Source organism: Genypterus blacodes, unplaced genomic scaffold (assembly GCF_046128005.1).
Source record: "Genypterus blacodes isolate CSIRO-AG114 ecotype Tasmania unplaced genomic scaffold, CSIRO-AGI_Gbla_v1 ptg000055l_1, whole genome shotgun sequence".
Taxonomy (NCBI): domain Eukaryota; kingdom Metazoa; phylum Chordata; class Actinopteri; order Ophidiiformes; family Ophidiidae; genus Genypterus; species Genypterus blacodes.
Genome location: NW_027466867.1, coordinates 4883366 through 4910107, shown reverse-complemented (window position 1 = coordinate 4910107; position 26742 = coordinate 4883366). Strand labels below are relative to the sequence as shown.

Here is a 26742-nt window from a genome sequence, read left to right as displayed (position 1 = left end):
ATGAATGAGGAATGTCCATGTTTTATTTGTGGAACGACAAATTGTTAAGGATTTGCAGGGAACATTAAAAAACATGAATTATTTAAAGTATAGATAGGGATTGCAGTATTTAATGGCCATCATTTATCATGTCAGCTATGTTGAATAACTATTTAAAAATTGTATAAATGAAGCCTCAAAAGAAGAAGAAAATGAAGAATAGAAATAAACACTACTGATGCAAAGTGATTACATTACATTACGATCATTTGGCAGACCCTTTTATCCAAAGCGACTTACATTACATTACCACCCTTCGCAGAGGGGGGAGCAATCGGTGCCTTGCTCAGGGGCACCTCGGCAGGGGCTCGAACCGGCGACCCTCCGGTTCCCAAGCGGAAGCACTACCCACTGAGCCACTGCCTCACTACTGCCCCACGTGATGTCATCCAAACTAACAACGTTACGACTAAATCTAGTTCATTTTTGGAATTTATGATCCATGAATTGCGGAATATACATATATACAGAATATACAAATAGAAATGTTTGAATTTTTGCAAATTTTGAGTCACGTAGGTTGAAAGAAAGTCCGGCCTGAAGAATTTCATAATTTCAAAACTATTTCAAACAACTTCAACACACTTATTTGACTAAATGTGTGTTAAATATCGACGAAGAGTAATTGTGAGTTTATCATGTTCCGTTAGTTGGAACAACCCTCCACGGTCACACGGAGACACTGATGGCGTTTCCTCTGCGCGCTTCTTGGGCGTCGAAGAAGAGCACTTCCGTTTTCCTTTCGGCTCCCGCCCTGCTCCGCCATCATGAAGTCCTGAACAAAAACGGATGGAAGAAAAGCAAAATGGATAATACGAACTGGAGATGAACTCCGCCGACAACGCAAACGCAGCGACAGCACAGAGTTGGAGCGGGAGGAGGAGGACGACGACGAGTGGGAATGAAGTACTCTGCACGTCGGTGAAAACGTCTCGGGGAGCGCCTGGTGTTACGTTGTTCAGTGAGCCTCTTTGCTAACAGCTGCTGCAGCTTCAGCCAGAGATTTTTCCTCTCCCACAGCGCGTAGCTGGCCGAGCTAGCTGGGCAGCGTCAGTTCGGCTAGCTGTCACCGGGGGTCGGGCTCTTATCCCATGCCGTGCCGAACTCACCGGATTCACCGGGAGCCCGAGAATGGAGAGGACTTTGAGTAAAAGCATCGGCAGACAGAATGTGGTCCGTCCGCGTTGAATAGAGACAAGGAGCCGCGGAAGAGAGGCGAGGGAGAGAGAGAGAGAGTGTGTGTCTAACATTTCCCAGGCAGGCAAGTGAGCTAGCTCCCCAGCTAGCTACAGTGGATCCCAAAAGCCACGGTAAGACATGACACACATCTTCCAGTGTGCTAATGTATTCAAATGCGTTTTTCCTGCCGCCGCCTACAAGGAAACAACCCGCCGGCATGGACAGCCAGTTGAATACGATATATTGGAGACAATGACATTGACAGGCAGGCTTGTTGTTGGCCTGCAGACTGAACACTCAGCCAGCCAGGGGTTGTTGTTGTTGTCTGCTGACTATGTAAGCAAATAGCAGAAGAAAAGGCTTCACTGAGGGGATGCACACAATATGCACCTAATACCTAAGGCTTAAACCAATCGAAATAATAATTATCCTCACTAACAAACAGCAATTTCATCTCAATCATTTCAATGGTACATTGCCTGTGCCTGCATACAAATTCATCTTGTAATTGGTTGGGGGAAACTGTAAGAGTGCTGCGTTTGTTGTCACGTTGTAAGGAATGAGCATTAAACATTGATGGTTGCAGGATAGCATTTCAGTAAAGCTTTGGTTTCTAGGCTTAAGTCACTTCTCAGTTTTGAAAGGGAACCACTTGCTTCCTCATTGACAGAACAAACCAGAAGGCTAGAGGGGATGTGAGACGTGTCAGGAGATGCATATTTTTATTTTTATATTTTCATAGTTTGGGAACACGGCCAGTACGCTCAGGGCAAGACCCGAGCAGAGTGGATGGATTAGACACGTTGTATGTTTGGTTGTCTTATTCACACCTTGACAGATTGGGTTGTGACACTTACAGACAGGATACAGCATCTTTATGGTCGCATGGTATCGTATGTAAGTTGCTTTGTTCATGCTTTGTGTTGGGCTGCAGAAGACGGTGATTTAACAGGAGAAGATTTATCTTTTTCAAGCAAAATCTGCCTCTGAGGCTTGAATCCCACTGCCTTATGTTAACACTGACTTGTTTCTAATGTCTTAATGCTTTTCTTTTTGTCTACTTTGAATGCTTTCTCAATGATTTCAACACTATTTCATCACAACACGGGGGCAGGCAATGGCATGCATGCAAGAATGATGCTGAAATCTTTGTTTTCATGTATCATTGTGTCTCTCTTTGCTCTGACTTTCTTGTCAGCCACAGCCTGACACACTCTGTGTTCCATAACCACTTAATTGGAACATGGAGCGCCTTGTGTGTTACATATGTCGGGCTGATTGTTGTCGCAGGACGTGCGTCATAAACATGAGTCTCTGGACGGAGGACTACTCTTCTACTGCGAGTGGTGTTGTCACTGGAGTTCCTAAGAAACAGACACATCCTCAAAGCTACTCAGCAAAGATTTGAGCAAGTCAGTAGGAATAGCAGGTCACATTGTTGGTTCATGATATGCACCGACACATCTAAGCAGCTTTGCATCGTGTTTTGGTACAACCATGCATTTTAATGTCAGTATTTTGTTGTTATTTGGGGTAAATATGAATATTGCACCAGGTTTCAATGTCTCAATATTGAATGACTCATGGTATAATGGACCTTAAGCCCCGACTGTCTTCCTGAAGAGATTACCATCTTTGTATTAGACACAGGATCTCACAGTTCACACACCTCAGACCTTTTGTTGTTTTGTTCTTCTTTTTTTTTCAGAGCAATGCCTGTGTACAGTCAACCTGTGTGAGCCACACACTGGGAGTGGCTGTCCACAGGTTTATTTAAAGCCAGAGAAACTCAACTCTATGAATTGGCAGACGAATAACAATAAGATGAAAGCTCCGTCGAGCCCGAGACTAGCTGTGGCTCTCTGTTGCGATTGGCAGTGAAAACCGATACTGGAAGTTTTGAACTGGCGTCTGCAGAGTTGCAGCGAAACCGGATTGGTCGTTCAATTCCTCAGTCACTCAGTCTGTCCGTCTCGTGCTCCGTAGGCGCTGGCCATGCCATCGAGTGTGCGGGCCGGGAGCCTGAAGGACCCGGAGGTGGCTGAGCTCTTCTCGAGGGAGGACCCTGAGAAGCTCTTCACAGATCTGAGGGAAATTGGACATGGCAGCTTCGGAGCGGTCTACTTTGTAAGTCTCTTTATTTATAAAAAAAAAAGAAAAAGTAATGGAAACAGTGACCGTGACTCACATGCTTATCGTTTGGTTCCAGCAGGTTGAATAGCTTGTGTTTACACGCAGGAATAGGTTGTTACCCTAACGACACAATTTAGTCACATAGTTACATGGTGAGACGATAAATGATGAGGTTGATGCTGCTTAAAGAGTGACATTGCTTTCAGACAGACAATAGCAGAGGGAAGGGTTGTGTAAGCCTGCACAGTAAATGGCAGCAGTCTCGTTCTTCATCTTGTGGATTCGAGAGCCCGTGATATTTTCAGCTCTGTGCTGTCCTGTGAGCTTTACTGGATCTCTGCTGGGCTCTGTCTCATCTGCCCAGAGATTTTCACTCTCAAAATGTTGCTTTTCTTACCCTCAAAGGTGAAATCCCGCTCCTGTGATCTATGAAAAAGAAAGAAGCAATACGGTAGAAGATCTAATGTTAAAGTTTATACTCTTTCGTCATTTAATTAGAGGCCCCTTGGTTGAAAATGTGCTCACTGTGGTAAATCTAGCCAGAGTCCAAACCTCTTTTTGGAAAGGTAAGCACAGCAGAGGAGAGCGCCTGAGGGACAGATGACAGTGGAGAGTGTGATGATGTGGGTTGATGAATGCCTCTTGTTAAACAGGGAGGTAATGATGATGGCAGGGACAATAAGGGTGCAGGAGGGGTTTAAATGCATCAGCTGGAGATGAAAGGTGGCGGGAGGAGAAAAGGAATGTAGCGTTCAGCCCAGGACAAAGGACGAGTGGCTTGTGGTCGATGAGAAGCACCTGTTTAATGAAGGGTGAAAGGATCTAGTCATGGATGAAGGGATTGACAGGAGAGGGCAGGAGAGGCGAGGCGAGGGAAGGAGGCTCTGCATAGGATCTGGTGAATACACTGTTTAATATATATGGGTCTCAAAAGCAGACACAAAAACGTCTACTATTTCTGTTTCCTCTAACCTTTTTCCTGCGTCAGGCCCATGACATCCGCACAAATGAGGTGGTGGCCATCAAGAAGATGTCCTATAGTGGCAAACAGTCCAACGAGGTAGGACCTGGCAACTCCTCAGTTTTGTCTATTACAGATGTGTGTTTGTGTGCTCGGCAGTATTCACACTCACGCTATTGTCTCATGCTCGTGTTCCAGAAATGGCAGGATATCATCAAGGAGGTGAAGTTCCTGCAGAAGCTGCGCCACCCCAACACTGTGGAGTATCATGGCTGCTACCTGAGAGAGCATACGGCATGGGTGAGCACACAGGGAGTGTATACGAGGGGTTAAACTCCCTGGAATACTGTGCGTCTGAACTGTCCACCTGTCTCTCTGCAGCTGGTGATGGAGTACTGCCTGGGTTCAGCCTCCGACCTCCTAGAAGGTAAGTTGGAGAAGGAGACGAGTTGCTGATCTAACTCTGTGTTTGGTGTAAAGGAACACCCAAAGTCTGATACCACCGGATGTTTTCTGTCTAACCAGTCCATAAGAAACCCCTCCAGGAAGTGGAAATAGCTGCCATAACCCATGGTGCATTGCAGGGATTGGTCTATCTTCACTCTCACAACATGATTCACAGGTAACCCCCCCTGTTCTGTTTCTTTTCTCACACTGTTCCGCTCTCCTCCCCCACACTCTGACAACAGAAATGAAGTGAATTACAGGGGAGAAAGCACAAACTGTGCTGCCTAAGATAAGCTTACGCAACAGTGTTTTGTTCTCACACGCTCAACAACAGCACACGTGTGATGCAGCCTGCCTCTCCCTGTCTTAATCACACACTCTCGTCTCTCTCCTCTGTTTCCATTTGTTTGGCCATCCTCCCCTCTTCCTCCACCCCGTCTCTTCCCTTCCTGCACTACTGTCCATCTCTCTCTCTCTCTCTCTCCCCCTCTCTCTCTGTCTCTCAGGGATGTGAAAGCAGGAAACATCTTGCTCACAGAGCCCGGCCAGGTCAAGCTGGGGGATTTTGGCTCCGCCTCCATAGTTGCCCCTGCCAACTCTTTCGTGGGCACACCTTACTGGTGAGACATGTTAATGCTCCGTGCTGCTTTAGGGAACAACACTGGATCAATGATTGTGTGAACATCTCTTCATCTATTTGCAGTTCTTTGTTTACATTGCAACAAATTGAAACGGGTAAAAATATTTTGGAACTTCAGCCAGCCAAACCTTGTAATGTTGTTACTCGATCAATTATTTAAAAGATAAAGCAAGTATCGGTGGAGTGTGTGAAAGCACCAGCGCTGTTGTCTCTGCTGCAGGTGAGGCAGCCTGACCCTCATAATGTCTCTCTGCACGTGGCTCAAACATTGAACATGACGACAGTGAGCTGAGTTGGCGAGCGTTCAGAGGAAAGCAGCTGTGCGGGACTGAGCTCTTTGTTGTCTCCCCCCCCCATGCAGGATGGCACCTGAGGTGATCCTGGCCATGGATGAAGGCCAGTACGACGGGAAGGTGGACGTGTGGTCACTGGGCATCACCTGCATAGAGTTGGGTAAGAGACGCCCCCTGAAAACAATCAGACGTTCCTTTCTCCCCTTTTTCTTTTTTCGTTGCTCTTTGACGCTTTGTTGTGCTTTTGTCGATGTAGCGGAGAGGAAGCCGCCGCTGTTCAACATGAATGCGATGAGTGCCTTATACCACATCGCCCAGAACGAGAGCCCCGTGCTGCAGTCCAATCACTGGTGAGAGAGACGGGGGCGGGGGGGAAACCTTTTAAGAGATTTTGAAGCGAATGAAATGAATAGATGAAATACCGGCACGGCTGACTGAGGCTCTGATTGATCCAGAGGCAAAGTGTTTACGGGGATTCTGCCCTTTGTGACAGGTCGGATTATTTCCGGAATTTTGTGGATTCCTGTCTGCAGAAGATCGCCCAGGACAGACCTACCTCTGATGTGCTGCTCAAGGTACAACGCCGTAAAACAAGGGTTTAATGTTTAATATCACACTGAGACACGACAGCAGATGATCACTACACAGAAACACGTTATTAAGCCAGAGGGAAGCAGAACCTGAAGAACGATGTAGTGTCTTCTCAGTATTAACATAGAGGTGTCTGAACTTGTTCCATTTAGCCAAATCTTGACTAATTTGACACTGAAGCAATAATATAGCTGCAACCTTAGCGGTCTGAAGTGAGTGAATCTCCCTAAACTTTCCATTTCTGCCCCCAGCACCATTTCCTATGCAGAGAGCGCCCCATGACAGCGGTGATGGACCTGATCGCACGCACCAAGGACGCCGTGCGCGAGCTGGACAACCTTCAGTACCGGAAGATGAAGAAGATCCTCTTTCACGAAGCCCACAACGGACCTGCGCCCGAAGGAGGCGACGAAGAAGAGGTAAGAAGGGAGGAGTGGGAGGAGAAAGAGGGTTGATCTCATCTCGTACCACACATGCATAAAGAGCAAAGAAAGAGCAAAACGTTCCCATATGAGTTAACAGAGCTTCAGCAAGATCTGGGCTAAAGAATGGGAGAGAGTTGAAAGTCTTTTGTTCAGTACATTACATTTTCTTGGAAATGTGAAATTGTAAATGTCAACGTTCCAAAGACCTGCCAAGTATCAGACTCCTGATGTTGGTGTTGAACATCTGAACATCTGTACGTCAGGAAAGCACGGCGCTTGCATCCATCCTGCCTTTGTGTTGTTTTTCAATAGGCTCCACATGGTGAACTTAGATCCCTTTCCTGTGCCCTGAGAGTCGTGGTTTGTGTCGACACTTAATAGTGGTTGGCTGCTCTCACACACGAAGGAAATGAAGGAATTCAGAAAATGTTGGGATTTGGATACAGGTTGTGTAGTTTATGCCTGTGTCTTGTGCGTGTAGAGATACTCTCAGTAAACTGCCACTACTGCTACAGGTAGAGAAGGCAACATCAGTCTGTTAGATGATTAAACGGTATAAAGGAAACCTAAGACCCGAAACCCTTTCAGTAAACTTCGTCTTCCTCCTTTTCTAACCAGGATGTGGAGCAGTACATGCTGCGCACCGGCACAGTCAACAGCATGGAGAGCTCCCACTCTCTGCCCTCCATGTCGATCAGCGCCAGCTCCCAGAGCAGCTCCGTCAACAGCCTGGCAGACGGCTCTGACGACAGCGGCGAGATGGCCATGATGCAGGAGGGCGAGCACACGGTCACCTCCAACAGCTCCGTCCTGCACAAGCCTCTGGTCAGTCCCAAACTGCTCCTATATGTGGGTGGAGTCCATAAACGAACCAAACCATGATTGCTATTCAACAGAAACCTACTGCCCCGTTACATGTCTTTTCCCTAAATGTTCCTCTCTCTTCTTACTTCTCTCTTTCCACTTTTAGAGCCATGACAACATCTATGATGACCCCTATCAGCCCGAGGTTGACTCACAGCGCGAAGCTTCGTCTGCTGGTGGTGTTGTCGTTGTTGTTGGTGGAGCAGGCGTTGGAGGAGGAGGAGGAGGAGGAGGCGGTGGAGGAGGAGGAGGGGGCAGGCGGCGACGAGGCAGAGACCATTTTGCCACCATTAGAACTGCGTCACTTGTCACTCGTCAGATCCAGGAGCATGAGCAGGGCTCGGCCCTCAGAGAGCAGATGTCCGGGTAAGTGGACTACTAGAATATTTGCAGTATGTTGGTTTAAAATGAGGAACTCCACTCTACTTCTGCTCACTGTAAAACTCCTGGAGTTATTTATGTCAATGACACTTGACTCAAGGTATAAGCGAATGCGGCGGCAGCACCAGAAGCAACTGATGGGCCTAGAGAACAAGCTGAAGGCAGAGATGGACGAGCACCAGCTGAGATTGGACAAAGAGCTGGAGAATCAGAGGAACAGCTTCTCTATGGAGGGAGAGAAGCAATCAAAGAAGCACCAGACTGTCATGGAGAAGGAGGTGAGCTTGTGGGGGAAGAATGTGAGATCGTGAGAGGCAAAACGGGAGGAAACATTGATGAATGGAGGGGGAAATAGAATGACGTCCAAGTATCCGGGTGATGTTGGTGTCTAGCAGTGTGACATGTCAACATATCCAGTTTCTCACGTCCCTGGCTTTGGTAATTCCAACGCGTTTGTGTTCCTCCAGACAAAGGGGGTCATCACTGAGGAGAAGAAGTACCAGCAGCACATCCTCGGCCAGCAGAAGAAGGAGCTGACCGGCCTCCTGGAGTCCCAGAAGCGACAGTATCGCCAGCGCAAAGAGCAGCTCAAAGAGGTGACCCAGCTGTTCACAATACTCAGACAAAAACATCCACAGAATGTCTTTATTGTAAACATTTTCAGCTTTATCTCACTGCTAATGACTTTATCCAAGTCACTTCACAGTCATGCAACTCAATGTCAAACAGTATTGATCTTAGTTTGATGTCATGCCAGTTTCCCTAACAGGCACCGCTGCAGCCTTTTTCATCGCTTCTGATCTTTCTCTTCCAAAGGAACTCAACGAGAACCAGTCGACGCCCAAGCGGGAGAAGCAGGAGTGGCTTGTGCACCAGAAGGAGTGTCTGCAGCAGCTGCAGGCCGAGGAAGAGGCCGGCCTGCTGCGGAGGCAGAGGCAGTACTACGAGCTGCAGTGTCGCCAGTACAAGAGAAAGATGCTGCTGTCACGTCACAACCTGGAGCAAGATCTGCTGCGAGAGGTACCCGCCGCCTCCAACGGCCCCTCTGACATAAATTCAATTTGTCAACTCGGGATCAATGATTCAATCCCCTTAAAGCATATTTAGGCAGTCAGCAGTTCAGTACAATTCAATATAGAAGAGTAGTGTTGATGTTGAACGATGCCAGCTTCCTTCTGCCTTGGCAGCAGTTGCGTTTTGCCACAGTTCCACTTTTATAACATGATGAAGAAGATGGTCTACAGCTCAGAGTTATGTGTGTGTGTGTGTGTGTCGCATCTATTGCAGACACCAAAATGACAGGCAGGGATATGGAGGTAGACGTGATGTGGAACCTCATGGGGCTCACAGAGAGTGTATCCCCTTTGACAACTCTGAGTTCGGTGATCATTTGTGTCTCTCGTCTTCCTTGTCCACTAGGAACTGAACAAGAAGCAGACGCTGAAGGACCTGGAGTGCGCCATGCTGCTGCGCCACCACGAGTCCACCCAAGAGCTGGAGTTCCGCCAGCTGGGTTTGGTTCAGCGCACTCGGGCCGATCTGATCCGCACGCAGCACCAGACGGAGCTCACCAACCAGATGGAGTACAACAAGCGGCGCGAGCAGGAGCTGCGTCAGAAGCACGCCGTGGAGGTCCGCCAGCAGCCCAAGAGCCTCAAAGTGAGTGAGAGCGCCACCACCACCACCACCCAGAGCCAGGGGTCTCCTGGCGAGGGGGAGAGCCAGGCAGCAGAGGGGCTGAGTGAGGCAGGGGTGGTAGAGATGGAAGTTGACGAGGAAGGCGAGCTAGAGGAAGAGTTGATATCGGAAATGGAGATGTATGAAGTGGAGGTGGAGCTTGATGGAGATGAGTTGGAGGAAAGCAGATATGAGGAATGTATAGGTGTAGAGCAGGTGGATGGCGGGATCGTCCCCGCAGTTGAAAGGAAGGATGAGGTAGATGAGGAGCAACCGAGCCAAGCTGACAGTGAGGAGGCGGTGAGGGGCGAGGAAGACGAGTGGAAAATTGGTGAGGGAGCGACAGAGGTGAGGGAGGTTGAGGGGGGGCAGTGGGAGGACGAGCAGGTTGACAGTAAGATCTCACAGATAGATGGTGAAGAAGGCCGAGGCGTGGCCGACGGCTGTCCGTCAGAGTTCATCCCGTCGGCGGAGCTGAGGCGCCTGATTCGCGTGCAAAACATCGACGAGCTCTCCGAGTTCTACTTCCCCGACGCCACAGAGGAGCTGGAGCCCATCGCTCCCCCAGCCCCCGCCCAGACCTCCTTCCCGTCGCTCTTCTCTCACGCAATCTGTCTCCTCCTCTCCCTCTCGGTCGCCGCCCAGCCCTCCACCCTCACCCTGCTGCTCCTCTCAATCTTCCTCCTCTCCCTCCGTCGCTCCCCCCCTCTGCCCTCTGTGGCCTCTCTCCTTCTCTCCGCTGAACTCACCCTCTTGGCTCTCTTCTTCTCCTACCTCTTCCTTCGCTCCTGCTGCTCACTCTCCTTCTCCACCTACCTGTCGCTCACCCTCTGGGCCGGCGGCTTCTTCAGTCTAGGCCTCTCCCTCAGCCTGGGCGTGTATTACGTCCCCATAATCCTGATCTCTGCCGCCTTCCTCACCTCCCCCTCCCTCTTCCTCTCCCTTTACCTGGTGGTGGTGCTTGTGGTCAGGCCGGCCCGTGACTTCCTCCAGCTCGCACCACGCAAAATCAACCGCCTGTGCATGCGCTTCCTCTTCCGTCTGCCTCGACCCCTCTTCGCGGTGTGCCAGTCGGTCCTGGGTGGCATGGCTGAGCGTAACCTCTACGAAATGTTCCCCAAAGCCGGGCGCAACTGGGGCGTACGTCAGTCCAGAATCCCCGTCCCTGTGAAGAGCCTGCCTGTAGAGAAGCAGGCCAACCAGAGACGCAGCTCTGTCTTGGCCCAGAGCGTCCTCTGGGTGAAGCGCTTCATTAGACGTCCCATCGGGGTCCTGGCTGACCTGGCTAACTCCATAGTGCTGAAGCTCGCCAGCCAGGCCCTGAAACAGCTGCCTTCCAGTTGCCGGATCAAACTCCAAACGCTAGGCCTTTTGAAGATGGAGAAACCCAGCAGGCTGCCTCAGCTGCTGCCCAGAGAGGTCAGGGAGTGCAGGCAGAGGGAGAGGAGGAGGAGAGAGAGGGAGAGGCAGAGGAGGGAGGACAGGGAGAGAATATACCGCGAGGAGGGCAGGTGGGAGTATGCGCTGAGGCGGACGTCCTCTGGACGGTTTGTTAGGGGGAAAATCCGTCCGTGGAGATAGAAAGAGCACGAGACAGCAAGAAGGAGAGAAGTACGAGTGGGAACAATATGCTGGTGGTGTGTGTGTGTGCCTGATTTATCCCTCCATTGTTCAACCATTATTTGTATTTTTGATTTGGGTCTGTTTTGTGTGTCTTGTTACACAATTCCGAACATGGATTTTCACGTTTCTTAAAAAAGAAATCCTTTGCCCTGCCCACAAACTGAAGTGCTGTGTGGCTGCTCGCAAAGGTGAACATCCAGACAAACACACTGATGCTGAACTCCCCCCCCCCCCCCCAGTGAAATTTTATCATTTCATTATTGTGCTTTTTGTAAAAGTTGATCAAAGTTTTCTTTATTTTATTATTTTGCTCTTAATTTGTAAGACAAAGACTTATTTTATGGTTATTTTAAGACCGTTTTTGTGCAATCTTTTGTTTGTTTTTTATCTTTTTTTATTTGTTTTTGGTTTTTTTAAAGGGGTGGGTCTTATTTTAAAGGGTCTCAATTTAAATGTGGTCTCAGTGCGGAGAGAACAAATATGACACAGTGGCAGAGCTTCACTCCACTCTGGCTGTATACTGTGAAAGCCACGTGCTGGCTTCACTGCCGTGGCCCTGAACACTAGCTCAGTGCAATCAAGCCTTTGCACCAATCTGACAACATTTCCTAACCTGTGGTGTTCCATGATGAAGTAAAGTTGAGTTGCGTTTTTAATATTTAGACAAAAGTGGAAGAAGTCTTACTTAGCAGGACCTTAAAGAGTAATGAAGTATGTGTGTGTGGGGCCGTTAAGGTGGATTAGAGTGATTCCAGCAGGGAAGCTTAGTTTATGTTTGGCAACCAGAAATGCTGAGTGTGTTTGTTGCTAAGACAGCTGGTGAAATTCTACTAAGATCTACTTTTTATTGCTCGTAATGCAATAATCTTGTAATGATTTACCATGTAAACATTTAGATATTGTTCCCTTATTGGTCATATACTGTGTACGTATACAGCAGGTGTCTGCTTAGTTACCTGTTTGCATGAGTGTTATAGTCTATTGTTTGATGAAATATCCTTTTATTGTGGAAAACCAAGAAAACAGGATGAAGTTTTGACTTATAACAGGATAATGGTAGAAACTTATTTGAAATCTATTTGATATGAAGCCATAAAGACAATCTTTTGAGACATTACTTAGTAAAGTAAGTCCAATTATTGATGAAACTACTGAATGTGACAGATTCACTATCAGATGAAGAGAGGACTGATAATCAACGTCTGCTTATGCTTGCACTTTTTGTAAACACGACATTCAAAAAGCCCGATCCCACGCGGGAGAACAGAATGACTTTCAGCTGGACCAAAAAAGACAAAATGACAGATCACCAAAAAACCCTCATGTGCCTTAACTAAATGTCCTGCATAGCAATCAGATTAGATGGAATGAAAGTTAGCAAGTGCGTTTTTTAATCTGCGTCGTTGTAGAAATAGAGATTTGATACAGGAGCAGTACAGATGAGTGCGTCAACTCCAGTCTTAACTGTACCAACACACGCTGCCCTTTATCAGCTTTAAGAGGCTTTTCAAAAACACCAATTGTTTAATTTGAATGTAACTTATTTGTTGCTTTAAACATGTTCCAGTATCAGTTATCTCCTGGTTCCTGTTGGTATGTTTACATGTTTGTATTCTGTTCTGTGTTTGATTTTGTTCAGAGTTTTTCTATATATTTAATTTATGCAGTATTTATAAGACTGCACTGTGTTTGGCAGCCGTTCTGTTGCCCCTTTTATTCTCATTTGAGAGTGCATGAGTGTTGCCATACCGTATGGATGTGTGCTCATAAGCATAGACAAATATTTTGTCATATTTTCACATTTTTCTTTACACAAATAAATCCTTTTGTGTTGAAATCATTGTCTTGTTTTTAAGGATTTCAGTTTCCATTTATTACTTTTTTTCTGTTTGTCTCACTCCTCCTGACCTTTGACCCTTTTGTCATTTTAAGTTCATTGTTCCTCCTTTGTCATCACAGACTGTTTTCATCTTTCTTTGTCTAACATCCGCCAATATTGATTCTGTCACTTCTAGCTGTACTGTTTGATTAATCCATGACTCTGGTATAAGATGATCAAGCGGGAAGAAGAGAGAGAGAAGTGTGTAAATGCCTCAAGTTGGTTTTGTTAATGACATCTCTGTTTACTTAATCAAGCTCTACTCTGCAAAAGTACAACCTTTCATATAAACAACTTTTCCTTTAGTCTATTAAATGTACTGAAAAGGTCATGAATGTTTCCTATTTTTAAACATCTAATGCATGTCGGTGAAGAAAGTAAAATGTAACCTTTGAATTCAAAACTAATTTCTACTAAGAAAAGTAAGAAACTATTTGGGTGGTATTTTCCTTTAAACTGTGTTGAAGATTTGTTTAAATACTTGTAGATAAAAGTTAGTTAAAAGTTCCTTCAGTTGAAAAAACATTTAATTCTTATTCATATCTATGATATATTAAAAAGTAATATTCCGACATTCCTAATATACACATTTATATATATATATATATATATATTTAGACATTTACTCACAATAATTCTCCTTTAAGTTCCTGTCCTGCTATGAATAGAGGCAATAATAATGCGTCATAGCAGGAACAGCACAGGTGTTACTAATCACCGACTAATTATGTACCGTACATAATCCCTCAAACCAGATGATGTCACTGTCAAACCTTCATACTTTGATAGTTTTATTCATGTATTTATACTTCAAATTTGGATTACTCAAGGACATTTTCAAAATGACTCAATTTCAGCATTTTGCAAATTCAACCCACAATCAAGACCATGGAAACATTTTTTAAAGATAAGTGAGCCTAAATTACTTGGAAGGCTATTTGATCCAGCATTTCTTTCCTAATCACGACCACATTACGTGAGTGCACCTCTATGGGAGGCATGTTAGCCAAGCTGCTCTGTCTCTCTTGTCTCTCCCAGTCTAAAGAGCTACAGATTAAGCGTCAGTTCCAGGACACCTGTAAGATCCAAACACGTCAGTACAAGGCGCTGCGCAACCACCTGCTGGAGAACACGCCCAAGTCGGACCACAAGGCTGTGCTGAAGCGGCTGAAGGACGAGCAGACCCGTAAACTGGCCATCCTGGCTGAGCAATATGACCACTCCATCAATGATATGCTGTCCACTCAGGCTGTGAGTATAGGCAAGAGACGTCCTTCACTTTACACTCGCACTACACCGCCATGGCTGCCCGACCATAGTCCAAACCTAGTGGGACAAGGATGGGACAGCAACATCTCTGTCCCTTCAATCAACCAAAACCAAGCCTGATGTAGTTTAATTCTCCTTCATGGCAGTGTTCCATCTGAACCCAGTAAGCTAAATCCCTGCTGTCCTTGTCCGTCCCCACATCCACTCCTGCTATGGTTGAATGCTCATCGGGACACTTTCCCCCAGGCGCTGAGTGAACAGGTTCCAGCACGTTTATTGAAACCAGACCTAATCTGTTTTCTGTAGGGATTTGAGACAGGCGATCCACACACGTCACACTGGTCACACAGGTCACAGAGGTCACAGACGTCAGCTCCTGTGCATGATTTAGGGAAATTACACTAATTTGTTTATTTAGAAAGCCTTTGTGATTAAACATTCAAAATGAAGTCCAGATTTCCAAGTCATTTGTTAATGACTGATTCCACATTCTGTCGATGTGACTTTGGTCTGCACACACACTCATCACTAACCCGGCTATCTGAGGATTATGACTTTAATTCCGTTCGTTCTCGTGTGTTCACTGAAGTTAAAGTCCGTCTCTGCTCTTGAATGCATCCTTCGTTATAAACAGGCACACTGCAAAGCACTGATCCCCGACCCGACCAATCCTGATCACCTGCAGCCCTCAACCATGAGCCTCATCTCTTCTCTGTTTATCTTCTCCTTTCCTGCCCTCGTCACCTCTGAATCACTCGAACAATCACCACCTCATCCTTTGTTACCGTCTCACTCCTTCCTGTTTCTGTTCTCCTACTTAGCTTCGATTGGATGAGACTCAGGAAGCAGAGTACAAGGTGCTGCGGATGCAGCTGCAGCAGGAGCTGGAGCTGCTTAACGCCTACCAGAGCAAGATCAAGATCCACACTGACTCTCAGCACGATAGAGAGGTCAAGGACCTGGAGCAGAGGGTGTCCATCCGCCGCGCCTTGCTGGAGCAGAGGGTTAGAGTCATTCGGCAATCGCTGTACATTATAGTGGTATAGCTTGCTATCGTTTACATGTATTGTCATGTTCCCAACAGATCGAGGAGGAGATGCTGTCCCTGCAGAACGAGCGATCAGAGCGCATCCGCACCCTCCTGGAGCGACAGGCCTGTGAGATTGAGTCCTTTGACTCTGAGAGCCTGCGTCTGGGCTTCAGCAACATGGCGCTCACAGGCATCCCCAGCGAGGCCTACCCCAAACAGGCCTACTCCAATGCCCCACCGCCCGGATCGCGCTCCGCCGGTCACTGGAGCCACGGCGTCCACCCACAGAGCGCCCCGTCTCAGCCGCACTCACGCCGCAGCCACAACAGCAGCAGCAGCGGCGGTGGCAGTGCAGGGGAGCGCAGGAGCGAGTCCTCCTCTTCCTCCCACGGCTTGAGTATGGCCCTGGGCCTCAGCCGGGACGGCAGGGAGGTGCACCACTCGTCCCGCTCCTCCGCCTCCTCCTCATCCTCCTCCTCCTCGTCTTCCTCCCATCACCAGCGCCACCACCTGCCGCAGCACTACCACCACCAGAGCACGCCGCAGCTCTACCGTGAACGGGAGAGGGATAGAGACAGGGAGCGGGAGAAGGAGAGGGATCGGGAGTGGGCCGGAGTGCGAGGCTCCGGCGGCGACCTGGCTCACCCACACCCCCTGCCTTTCTCCCATCACCTGCCGTCGCGCTCCTCCTCACAGTCCTTGGCCATGCTCCCTCCCCCGCCGCCCGCGCCTCCCTCCATCTCTGGGCCCTCCTCCTCCTCCTCTTCGTCTTCTTCCTCGCAGGGCGGAATATACGTCGGGGGCGGCGGGCTGGCTGTGCGCGGCGCCCCCGGCCTGATGGCCTTGAGGAACAGCCCCCAGCCTCTCAGGAGGACGGCGTCTGGCGGGGGCCCCGGGGGCGCGGGGGGCAGCGACGGAGTCCTGAGCAGAAGCACCTCGGTCACTTCGCACATCTCTAACGGCTCCCACATCTCGTATTCCTAGGCAGAGAAAGAGAATGGGCAGGAGGGCGGAGGTGACATAGGAAGGTAACAATCAAAGGATGCATCTCAATACTCTCAGCTTTCCACCTTTGCCTTGTGTCCTTTCTTACACTGATACATGACATCATTAGTCGGCCTTTACTTTTGTGATGGTGAGGAGATGGGAGTCAGTATCAGAGTCAAAGAGAGGACGACCCCTCAGATTATTGAGCTGCACCCTCATTCTGTAGAGAAGTCTCCTCCCATTCTCACACTTAGAAAGGAGCGAGGGAGGAATGTAACCACCTAAAGGTAAAGGATGAAGGTGAGGACAGACTAAAAGAGGAGACTAGTGTTAAATGTTTTCTATCTTTGTTAAAAATCTTGTATAAAAGTGAGACAGGAAGTGTGAAAGGAGGGACATTTGACCTTTTTTTATCCTCCAGAGCCGCGTCTTCTTCTATGATATTCTGTGACGGAATGGAGAAAGAGAGAGGACAGAGGAAGAGGAAGAGGAAATAGTGTTTTTTCTTGCATTGTGTATGTACCTGTATGTAGTCTGTAGTGTCCAGATATATAGCAAGCACTCATAGCCTGGGCTCCGGGAAAGGAAGGAGGAAGAATCCAAAAAAGATGGAAAACACTTTTTCATTGATTTACAGATGTTATTTGTTGATGTTTTGATGGGGGTTTCTTTTTGTATTAAGCATATGAAGAAAAAAAACTCAAAAACAGAAATCGCTCGGAACGTCACCAATGCCTTTAAGGGGTTCTTAAAGGTACGACGCCGCGCCATCAGGATTTTTATTTGACGACTGCGAAGATAATGTAAAGATTACAAAACACACACACACACACACACACACGGAATGTAAAAGTAAACGTGACTCCGATCCGTCCTGCAAACGAAGACGAAAAACATTTGCCTGGATGTGTGTAAATGCAAAAGAAGAAAATTTTCTGGAAATCCATGACGTTATTGAGTATCTTAGCAACATAAGTGTGTAGGGGGAGGGGGGGGGGGGCGGGGTCACTCCAATGCATGATATAGACGTACAGAACATTTGTAAACATGACCAGACGCATTTGAAATGTACCGTACCTGTCCAAGTCTCACTGGCATTTAAGATCACTCGTCTCCACATTTTTGACCTTTTATTGTACATATTTACGGGGGAATATTGAAAAACAGAACAAAGTCATTGGTTTTATAGCGGAAAACAAAGGCGACGGATAGTAATTTTTGATATGTTCAAATGAGTATTGAATTCCAAAATTTAGAGCGACAACTCCGACTGCATTTTCTATAGGTGTCAATATTACCATAACTGAATCTGATGTACTTGTTGTTGTGTAATCATGTACACATTTTTTTTCAAACTCTTGTGAGAAGATAAAGGGCCCACTTTTGATCACAGGGAGTTTGCAAAGCTGTTTAAAAAAACAAACAAACAAAAAAAAGTAGATGATAAAAAAACTGTTGCATTGTCAGGTATGGTGTGTGTTTTCAAGTATTGATGATTATTAATGAGGAATTATTAATAATCGTTGATGATTAATGTATGTATGTGTGTCGAGCGGTAAATTCTAGTTATATTGACACTTTTTCTAGACAAGGAAACAATTTTAAAGACACTCTGGAAACAGCGACACCCTGCTGAAAACGAAATGTGAAGTATCCCAAGAGAAGCATGGCTGATTTACATGAACTTTGACCTCCTTCTCTGGACTCTCATCATATAAACAAGGAAAAAAGACCAAAAAAATGATTTCACTATTGGCTAATGGAATGTAAACGCTGGTTATACTTTTTTCTTTCTTTCGTTACAATTTCGGGGGACTAAGTTAGTGTTTCCCGCCGATTCCACACAGAGTCTCTCAAGGAAGCAGGAGAAGAACAAAAAGGCGATGTACATACACACAATCCGCACAATCGTATACTTGATAATCTGTGGAAGGGAGAGTCGGGTGGGCGCGTGGAAAGTGCAAAACCCGCGCGACGGGCCGGGAGCACGTTTGGAGGAAAAACGGAGGAGGATGGGCCTCGACTGAGCTGCTTGTGAACGTTGCACCCTGTTGCGCTGACACGGCAGCAGTGACCGGAGTGGGCCATCTTCATCATCATCATCATAATCATCAACATCATCATCATCATCGCAGACCAATCAATGTTTGAAGAGCACGGTGCAAATGCTGCTGAGGCCTAAAGGAAATAACTGTTTATTTGTTGCTTTTTTTATTTAAATATCTGATTGAAAAAAAAAGGATGACTCAGAAACACCAGCTCAAGACAATTCCCTGTATAACCTTACTACTTTATGCTTGGTTGGAATCTCAGTGCATGCATAAACTCCTTATATAAACTAAGACTGGTGGGTTCAGGCCTCAGCGTGCTCGTTTGTGTTGGGTGGGCGGGCGAACGGGCGGGGGGTGGGGGGTGAATCGGTGTGGTAGTGTTTGTAGAAGGGTTTGCCGTCAGGGTCGGAGGTCAAACTATAGGCCTCGTCTGCCGAGAGATGAAGAAGCAACAACACCGGTTCATCTGAGTTTTGAGGGGGCGGGGGTTGAAATCATTATCAAATATTTAAATGGAGCATCTCCGAGCTTGACGAGGAGAAGGATGATGGGTCGTAACAGATGTATTGGAAAACAAAAGGGGTAATTTAAAAAAAATGATAATAAATTGCTATTAACACATTAACTCGTCTCCATCTGATAATTGATGTGCTTTATTCTGATATTCGCTTTATGTTTTCTGACGCAATAAACCATTCAAACAATCATTTGACAATTCCAACTTCACAGGTCTAAATGCGGTAAATGATATAAAAAAAAGATATAGTGATTAATTATAAAATAATTCTATGCTTCTATGCTCTTAATATCATCTTCTATAATCTTCTTAATATGATCTTCTATCATCGTATTTTCTTGCTTTCCCAGTGAATTTTGGCTTTTGGAATTTCAAAATAAAACAAAATGAAATCACACACGACATATGAGCTTTGGTTTACTTTACTACTTAAAATATCTCTGGTTATTGAAAAACTAAAATATGTAAACTTATTTCTCGATCTCAACAACTGGAAATCAGCTGCATGTCCTTATTATTAAAATAAATGATGACGAACAGCTGTGATTTCTTCGCGCTGACAGTTTTCCCATTTATGTTAATAATTCATACCTCTTCAATCTACACCACAAATCTAACATCGAGCATTTTTTTACGCAATATAAAGGCGTATAAAATGAGTGTGAATGCCTGATTACGGGTGTTTACGCTCCAATCCTGCTGTACGTGTGCTTGTGTGTGTGATCCTCTGGTTATTGTCTGTACGCTGCTATTATCTGACGCTGACATCATTATTATGCACTGGGAGGATCTGATGCACACGGCCCTTTAAGACGCGCTGCTCGCTCGTTATTTCGCCGTTAATAGAAAGTCGTTCTGGGCTTGTTTTTTTTCTCTCAACGGCGCAGGAGCTCTGATCCAGCTGACACACACACACGCAACGTCGGACATTTTGTGTCGGCCGAGAAACGCAGGAGGGCGGAAGGGGAGAGGATCTGCTCCGCCGCGGGATACGGAAATGAGAGGGGGGTGTCCAGAGAGGAAACCCTATCCCTTTAAGAGCGAGTGGGACATAGCGGTGCGAGAAAAGGAGAGGAGGGGGAGAAGAAAGAGGAATTAAAAAAGAAAAGGAAGAAAGAGACAGGGAGGGAGGAGGGAGAGCGGGCGATAAAAAAAGAAAGATGACATCCTCGCGGCTGAGCGGCCGAGGTGGAGCGATAGGCTGCGGCCCGGCGAGAGCGCCGCTCGCCGGGGTCAGGGCTTGAATCCAACAGCGAGGCTTCGACAAAACACCCGTGTGGCCTAATGGGGGAAATCGGGGAAAAATAGATTGAGAAATTAAAAGCAAAGCATGACCCGCTTTGGTTCCAGTTGCGTGTTTTAACCCATGTTTGCTCTCTTGCGTTAACAAAAAATGAATTTATATTTACGAAGAATGTCTTGTTTTCACTGCGAGAGATTGATACTGTTAATGTGCGATTGTTTTGTTTTTTTTGGTGGGCAGTTTTTTGTTGTGAAGTAGCGCGTCTGGGTGTTATTTTGAGTTGAATGAATTAAACTTAGAAACCAAAGTGAAAGAGAAACGGGCCGTTTTTTCGTCTTGGCCTGCTCCTCTGCTGCCTGTCTGCTGCAGCCGAGTCAACAGCTGCGTGCATTTTAATTAGCAGCGTTCGGCTACCTCAATGACAAAAACACATTTGCGCGGACGAGTTTATTCAAGTTTTTCAAGAAGATCCGGAAGCCCGTTGTTTGTGCTGCGGCCCAGGCGGCAGTTAGCGCCTCGATCGTCGGCGTGGCGATCCCGAACCATGCACAGGCTGTTCTCGATCGCAATCAGGAGCTGACTTTATAATCTCCATCGCCGTGGCGCAAAATGGATGCTGCTTGGAGCAATTTCCTCTTCCAGGTAGGCTCGATCGGGCTTCACTTGCCCCCTTTTTCTGCTCTGTTTTTATTGTTTCTGAAGCAGGTCGCCATGTTTGTCCAGCAGTCCCTCAGTCTTAACTTCTTGCATTACAACGGTTGCACCTCAAGATAATGCTGTGACTTGTGTTTACATTTGGTGATGGCCTTGTAATTCTTCTCCAGAATACTCCCACCCAAAGCCAAGTGGAGGGGAGCCTCCAATCAGAGCTCATGGCAGTGCATACGAGTTCTCCCCAAACCCCACCCACAGACCACATAGCACAGCCTCCCTCAACTGTGGACACTGCTGCTCTGAGTGAGGATCCCCTGCCTGGTGAGGACACTGCACAGCCTCAACACCTGAGGGAAATAACAGGGATCACTCCTTAGTAGGGCAGTGTGATGATCATGACTGTAACGTGGTTGAAAAAAACTGCCAGCCATCTTTGCAGGTGGGAAGTCGTCAAGGCCGGACCGTTTGGTTGAAATGTTGAAGTTTACTGGAAGTCTGCATGTAGGCACGTTGTTGTTTAGTGAAGATGTTGACATCACCTTTTATCAGTTGGCTTTAAACATACGTGGAAAAAGTCATTGGAAGTCTGTTAGTAGCTATTATAATCTGGCTCCATCATGCTCATGTAAACCAGTGGAGTTCACCAAAACAAAGCTGCCACTGTCCAAACACTCCCAGGCCTGTTTGCTGGATCCTTTGGCATCTCAGGTATCATGTTAATAACGACATTGTAACCATGAAGGTGTTGACATGAACACTTCTCTGTCTCTCTCCGTCTCCTCTCTCCAGTGAAGCCTGTATCTCGGCCGGCCCGTGTGCCCCACATCTGTGCCATCTGCAACAAACAGTTCAAGAACAACTACAACCTGCGACGGCACCAGTCGGTCCACACTGGGGTACGCATGAAGGACAGGGCCAGAGAGCAGGCGGAGGGGGCAAAGGAGGGAGCAGCCGGCCAGGCGGTGGCAGTGGGGTTGGCGGCCCCGCCGGCGATGGCGGTGGGGCCCGGAGGGAGGACGGAGAGGCATATGGTGCCCATCTCCCTGCTGCACCTCTCCGCTCCTCCCCCTCTTGCCCCTCCCGGCGTCCTGGCGGGGGTCCAGCAGGTCCCCCTGTGTAGTCAGGATGGTGAAGGGGTTGCCATGCCGAACATAATGGCTAGTGTAAACCCCCATGCTCCGCCTCCTGCTGCTGTCGTCATGACCACTGGGGCGACAGTACAGGTGGGTCAGGGCCTTGTGGATGGCTGTCGTCAACCCCAAACATTCAAGCATGTTGTTTCTCAAGCTGCCTGGCTGCACCGACACCAATGAATCTGCACGGGGCGCTCAAACAAATCAGCACACATCTGCATCATTGAGTCAAACTAATATCAGTAACGTGTGTTTACTAGAATCAGTTCAGGAACCTCTAAATTCCATCCCAGGTTTCAAAGCTTGGTGGCCAGTTTGAGAAACACTATGCTAGAAGCCCCCGTGCTCCCCTGCATGTTCTGTCACACCAGCAGTGCAAAGGCGGACAAAGATTAATTACAGTGGGTAACGTTCCAATAACATCTGAGTCATTTGTCAGAAATGTCTTGCACAAAGGATATGATATGCAAACGTACTTATTTTAATTGGCTAAAATTCCTGTATGCATTTGCATGGTTTGAAGAAAACGTGAAACTCCTCTGGAAGAGTTAATGTGAGTCTCATACACACTGCAGGTCTGTCTCCATCTCAACTCTGTAGTGTAAGTGTCTGTCCCTCTGCCTGTCTCTCTGCCTCAGCGGCCCGCGAATCCCAACCCCAACCCCGTGAGGAAGAACCACGCCTGCGAGACGTGCGGCAAGGCGTTCCGCGACGTGTACCACCTCAACCGGCACCGCCTGTCTCACTCGGACGAGAAGCCGTTCTCCTGTCCCATCTGCCAGCAGCGCTTCAAGAGGAAAGACCGCATGAGCCACCACGTCCGCTCGCACCAGGGCGGCGTGGAGAAGCCCTACATCTGCCCGCACTGCGGCAAGGCCTTCTCCAGGTGAGACTCCACAACACCGCACCAAGTCCAACACAACACTCAGTCCTAAGATTGTGAGTTTGAAGCTTTTACCTGTTCCAATATGTCGCCTCTCCTCCTTTTTCAAGGCCGGACCATCTGAACAGTCACGTCAGGCAGGTGCACTCCTCAGAGCGACCCTTCAAATGCCCGGTATGTCCGAGTGGAAATTGAATTTGATGAAGCACAGGCCTTAGTAAATCAGAGAACGCCAACCTGGTGTCTCACAAAGCCTTCTTCCATATTTCAGGTGTGTACTGAGTAATAATGTACGCTCTCTCCCTGCAGACATGCGAGTCCAGCTTTGCTACAAAGGATCGTTTGCGTGCGCACATGATTCGCCACGAGGAGCGAGTCCCATGCCACATCTGTGGCAAGCTCCTCTCTGCTGCTTACATCACCGATCACATGAGGGTGCACAACCAGTCGCAGCACCATGTCTGCCATCTGTGTAACCGCAGTGAGTTCCTCCACTTTATAAACGGCATTATTGTGTAAAAGAGAGTTATTGATTCTGTTTAAAGTTGTCGGACGGCGTTTCATTTGAATTTTGGGACAGTACACAGTTTCCCCTTGGAGTTCTGGCCTTTTTTCTTTTACTTCTTGTAAGAAAGTGGCACAATGGTTATATTTATACTATAGGATGATACTAGCAGTGACATTTAATGAAAACAGAGGACTATTGTTGCTGTGGTGGAGGCTGCATGGTTTTAAATGAGCTTGGATCCTTCCTGTCCTCAGGGTGGCTGATAGTAGTAGCGCGTCTCTCTTACGCACTCTTCTCCTTCTCCTCCTCCATTAGGCTTCACCACGCTGACGTACCTTCGTGTCCATGCCCAGAAGCACCACGGCCAAGAGTGGAAGGACAGCCCGGGCGGCTTCGGGGGCACGGCCTCTGGCGGCGTACTCGTGTGCCACTTGTGCGGCGTCCACTGCAAGACGCCCACGCAGCTCCAGGGCCACATGGGCACCCACTCCAACAGCCAGGGCGTCCCCAGCCCCGTCACCTCTAACGCGGCAGCTAGCAGCTCCGTCTCCCTTAGCAACATGGTGACAGCGCCCACCGTGTATGTCACTGGCAATGCGGTGGTGGACCTGCTCGTCACGGACTGCTCTAGCATCGCAGCGCCACAGTCCCACAGTTAGCAGCAGAGAGCTCAGCAAACAACAACCTCAGTCGCTTAACAGAGGGCAAGGTCAGAGAAGGTTGACATTACTCATAGATGCTGATCCGGGTTTCCGTTTTGTAATATCCTACTTATAGATAAGGTGAGGATTAAGGGTGCGGGCGATTATTGCCAGTCGGTGCTCAAGAGCAGAATCGCCTCCAAGCTGGAAAGACGACCGCGTCAGGGGAAAAAAAGAGAACGAGCTGCGATACTGTTGTTGAAGACGTTTGGTCCCGCAGACAGACAGACTTTTTGCGTCTCCAGTAGGTTCATCAACACTAACGACAAACACGGATGTTGTGTAAACTTCTCAGATGCTCTCTTACGTCTATGACTCCAATGAAACTGTGGTATTGTGAGCATCTACTGTATTACTTTGTCCTCTCTCTGCCTCTCTCTCTCTTGCGCTCTCTCTCTCTCTCTCTCTCTCTCTCTTGCTCTTTCTCGGCTACTCTCTGCAAGTGCACCAAGTACTGTATATCTCACACCAGCTCTGATCTTACCTCCATTTTGCAGCTTTGCTTCCTGAGAATCCAAATGGCTTGCGTTGAGAATTACCGGCAGTCGGACGAGAACCGCACAACGACGTGGTACAGAGTGTTTAAAAAAAACAAACTAAACAAAACAACACATAAGTGAGTGTGTATGAGCGTGTGCGAGTCACGGTTCCTGCAGCATGTTAGCCCTAACCTGAAGTCTACGTTTGATTTTTTTACAAAGCTGTAACGCTAGTTTAAAGTAGTCTCTAGATTGGGTCAGGGAGATCATCCATGTCGCGGGCTGGTATGAAGTTGTGGGATGTATTTGTTCATTTTGTTTCCTTCAGGTACAGAGATAAGAATAAGAGTTGTTGAGCACCTTAAGTTTATATCATTTGATTCAGTGAGGATCAGAATGGGTGTGGAAATGAAAACGGTTTGGAATTTCATGGAGTCTTCCTCTCTGTCTGGCCATAAAAAAACAACAACAACAACAACCATTTAAACTTAAGCCGCTAATCCAACATTTCAGCTTCTGACACAGCAAGTCTCGTACCTGGGAAAGAACCTTTTTGCATGAAGCTCGCTCAGTCATGCTTATTGTTAGGGAGCTGTCGTGACAAAAACAACATTTCAGCAGATCCACTAGGTTAGTCGGCTGCAAACGGATTGCTACTGAAAGTCAAATGTCGGTTTTATCCAGAGACCTTTAACATTGTCGGCCATTGATTTGATTGTAACTGTCATCGCCATAGTCCTGTTTGATTTCGTCTGTATACCAGTCCAATGAGTGAAACTTTGAAGCATTAGATTTAGCCATTTAACACTATGTATAGCACATAACGGTCTGAACACCAGTCATAATTGTTCCTCATCAATGCGAAGAATGTTCCATTTGTTCCCTTGGATGTTTATTGGTTGCTTTGAGTTGCATTGTGATTGACATGTGGTGTCAAGAAAGGGCTTATAAAGTCACAGGTCAGGCAAATTGGTAAAATGAGCGTTGTGAGTTTAGTATACAAATCCTGGCTTGTACTGGAGTGCTTTTTCAGTTTTGTGTTGTTACCTTGAGATTTGTAGAGGTTTGTTTTTTTTGTTTTTTTTCCTTTTTCTCGTTTTTTTTTCTTTTATTTTGAAAAATTGTTCTTCCTGTTGAGAAAAGTAGTGATTTATGACATGTGAGTTTTAAGTTTTCTCCATTACACTAAGAAAAAAAAGTAATACCTCTGCTCTAGGATTCTGTACAGCTATTGCGATCTAAATGCCTTATTGTACTCAACTGCATTTTAATTCTTTTATTATGAAATATTTCAAATCTTAGTCATGGATTCATTAAGAATATTAATGGGATGTATTTATATTTATATTTTTATATTTCTCAACAGTATGCATGTCTAAAAGGTTGTTAGAGCAAAAAAAAAATCAATGATGCTTACTACAGTCATAAATATGTTATTTTGTAGATGAAGTAGAGATCATGTTATTATTTTGTAATTTGGACAATTTAAAGTAAAATGAGTAAATGGGGATTGTCGTGTGTGCTGATCTGTTCACCTGAAACCTAACTACATGAAATATGTGACACACACCCTCAGATCTGTGTTCATATGGGAATGAAACACTTGAGGATGCGGTGATCCATCTTGGTAATGTTTCTATTACCTGAAGTGATGTCACTTTAGAGATAGTCCAGTATTCGCACTGTAGGAAGTAAAAAACTAAAGAGTTCTTCCTGCTACTGCTGAGCCCAAGCTTAAACTTGATCTGTTCAGTGGAACGGTGACTAAACTATCACAGCAAAGAGTTTGTTAACTCGGTACAGTAATGTTCTCATGGAATTCTGTGTATTCTACTACAGTACACAAACCCAAGAAACGGTTTAATAGCAGATTTCTTAACAGAAGATATTTAAAAATCTTAACAAAAGTAAATGATTTTCTTGGACCTGTTTACACATTTTCACCTCTCCCAGATCCTGTTCATGTTGTTTATAAAGGCTTAGGAGAACAAAGGAACAGGAAGGAAGGAAGGGACATAAGTGCTCAACCCAGTCAGTCATCATAGAGGATCCATCCACACTTGTGCAGGTGTAAAGCATCAGGAGCATGAGCCTACAGAATGCTTCCAGACCTCCTCAGTGTAAAGGTCACATTGGAGGCCTCTCAAAGATAAAC

General features: G+C 46.8%; 2 protein-coding genes across 5 annotated transcripts; both read left to right on the top strand.

The window, feature by feature from the left end:
• Window positions 1–625: 625 nt before the first annotated feature.
• On the top strand, window positions 626–18781 carry taok2b (TAO kinase 2b). 3 transcript variants are annotated; one of them, XM_076151835.1, is made up of 20 exons: window positions 1548–2115; window positions 3205–3345; window positions 4340–4411; window positions 4511–4612; window positions 4694–4739; window positions 4838–4934; window positions 5266–5379; window positions 5761–5852; window positions 5949–6042; window positions 6186–6267; window positions 6535–6702; window positions 7327–7533; window positions 7679–7938; window positions 8054–8231; window positions 8421–8549; window positions 8770–8973; window positions 9373–9612; window positions 14171–14383; window positions 15223–15405; window positions 15486–18781. In XM_076151835.1, exons 1-20 carry the CDS (start codon window positions 2026–2028, stop codon window positions 16413–16415), a joined length of 3642 nt encoding a protein of 1213 aa, XP_076007950.1. In that variant the 5' UTR covers window positions 1548–2025; the 3' UTR covers window positions 16416–18781. The 3 variants fall into 3 exon arrangements, with proteins under 3 accessions (XP_076007949.1, XP_076007950.1, XP_076007948.1); XM_076151834.1 differs by lacking the exons at window positions 1548–2115; window positions 14171–14383; window positions 15223–15405; window positions 15486–18781 and adding an exon at window positions 626–1349 and having other exon boundaries at window positions 9373–12752; XM_076151833.1 differs by lacking the exons at window positions 14171–14383; window positions 15223–15405; window positions 15486–18781 and having other exon boundaries at window positions 1576–2115; window positions 9373–12752.
• A 1009-nt stretch (window positions 18782–19790) lies between these two features.
• On the top strand, window positions 19791–25693 carry mazb (MYC-associated zinc finger protein b (purine-binding transcription factor)). Of its 2 annotated transcripts, none has more exons than XM_076151951.1 (7): window positions 19791–20871; window positions 21054–21204; window positions 21673–22106; window positions 22655–22902; window positions 23010–23073; window positions 23209–23380; window positions 23723–25693. In XM_076151951.1, the coding sequence occupies exons 1-7, from the start codon at window positions 20839–20841 to the stop codon at window positions 24064–24066; spliced, it is 1446 nt and encodes a 481-aa protein (XP_076008066.1). In that variant the 5' UTR covers window positions 19791–20838; the 3' UTR covers window positions 24067–25693. The 2 variants fall into 2 exon arrangements, with proteins under 2 accessions (XP_076008066.1, XP_076008067.1); XM_076151952.1 differs by having other exon boundaries at window positions 19798–20871; window positions 21673–21779.
• The last annotated feature ends 1049 nt before the right edge of the window (window positions 25694–26742 follow it).

Bases quoted from the DNA above. Each gene is read 5' to 3' on its own strand.
- mazb (XM_076151951.1), top strand. From the start codon at position 20,839: ATGGATGCTGCTTGGAGCAATTTCCTCTTCCAG. The intron at 20,872-21,053 runs GTAGGCTCGATC...ATTCTTCTCCAG, and splicing joins GGAGCAATTTCCTCTTCCAG to AATACTCCCACCCAAAGCCA. The intron at 22,107-22,654 runs GTGGGTCAGGGC...TCTCTGCCTCAG, and splicing joins CCACTGGGGCGACAGTACAG to CGGCCCGCGAATCCCAACCC.
- taok2b (XM_076151833.1), top strand. From the start codon at position 2,026: ATGTTTGGTTGTCTTATTCACACCTTGACAGATTGGGTTGTGACACTT. The intron at 4,935-5,265 runs GTAACCCCCCCT...TCTGTCTCTCAG, and splicing joins TCTCACAACATGATTCACAG to GGATGTGAAAGCAGGAAACA. The intron at 5,853-5,948 runs GTAAGAGACGCC...TTGTCGATGTAG, and splicing joins CATCACCTGCATAGAGTTGG to CGGAGAGGAAGCCGCCGCTG.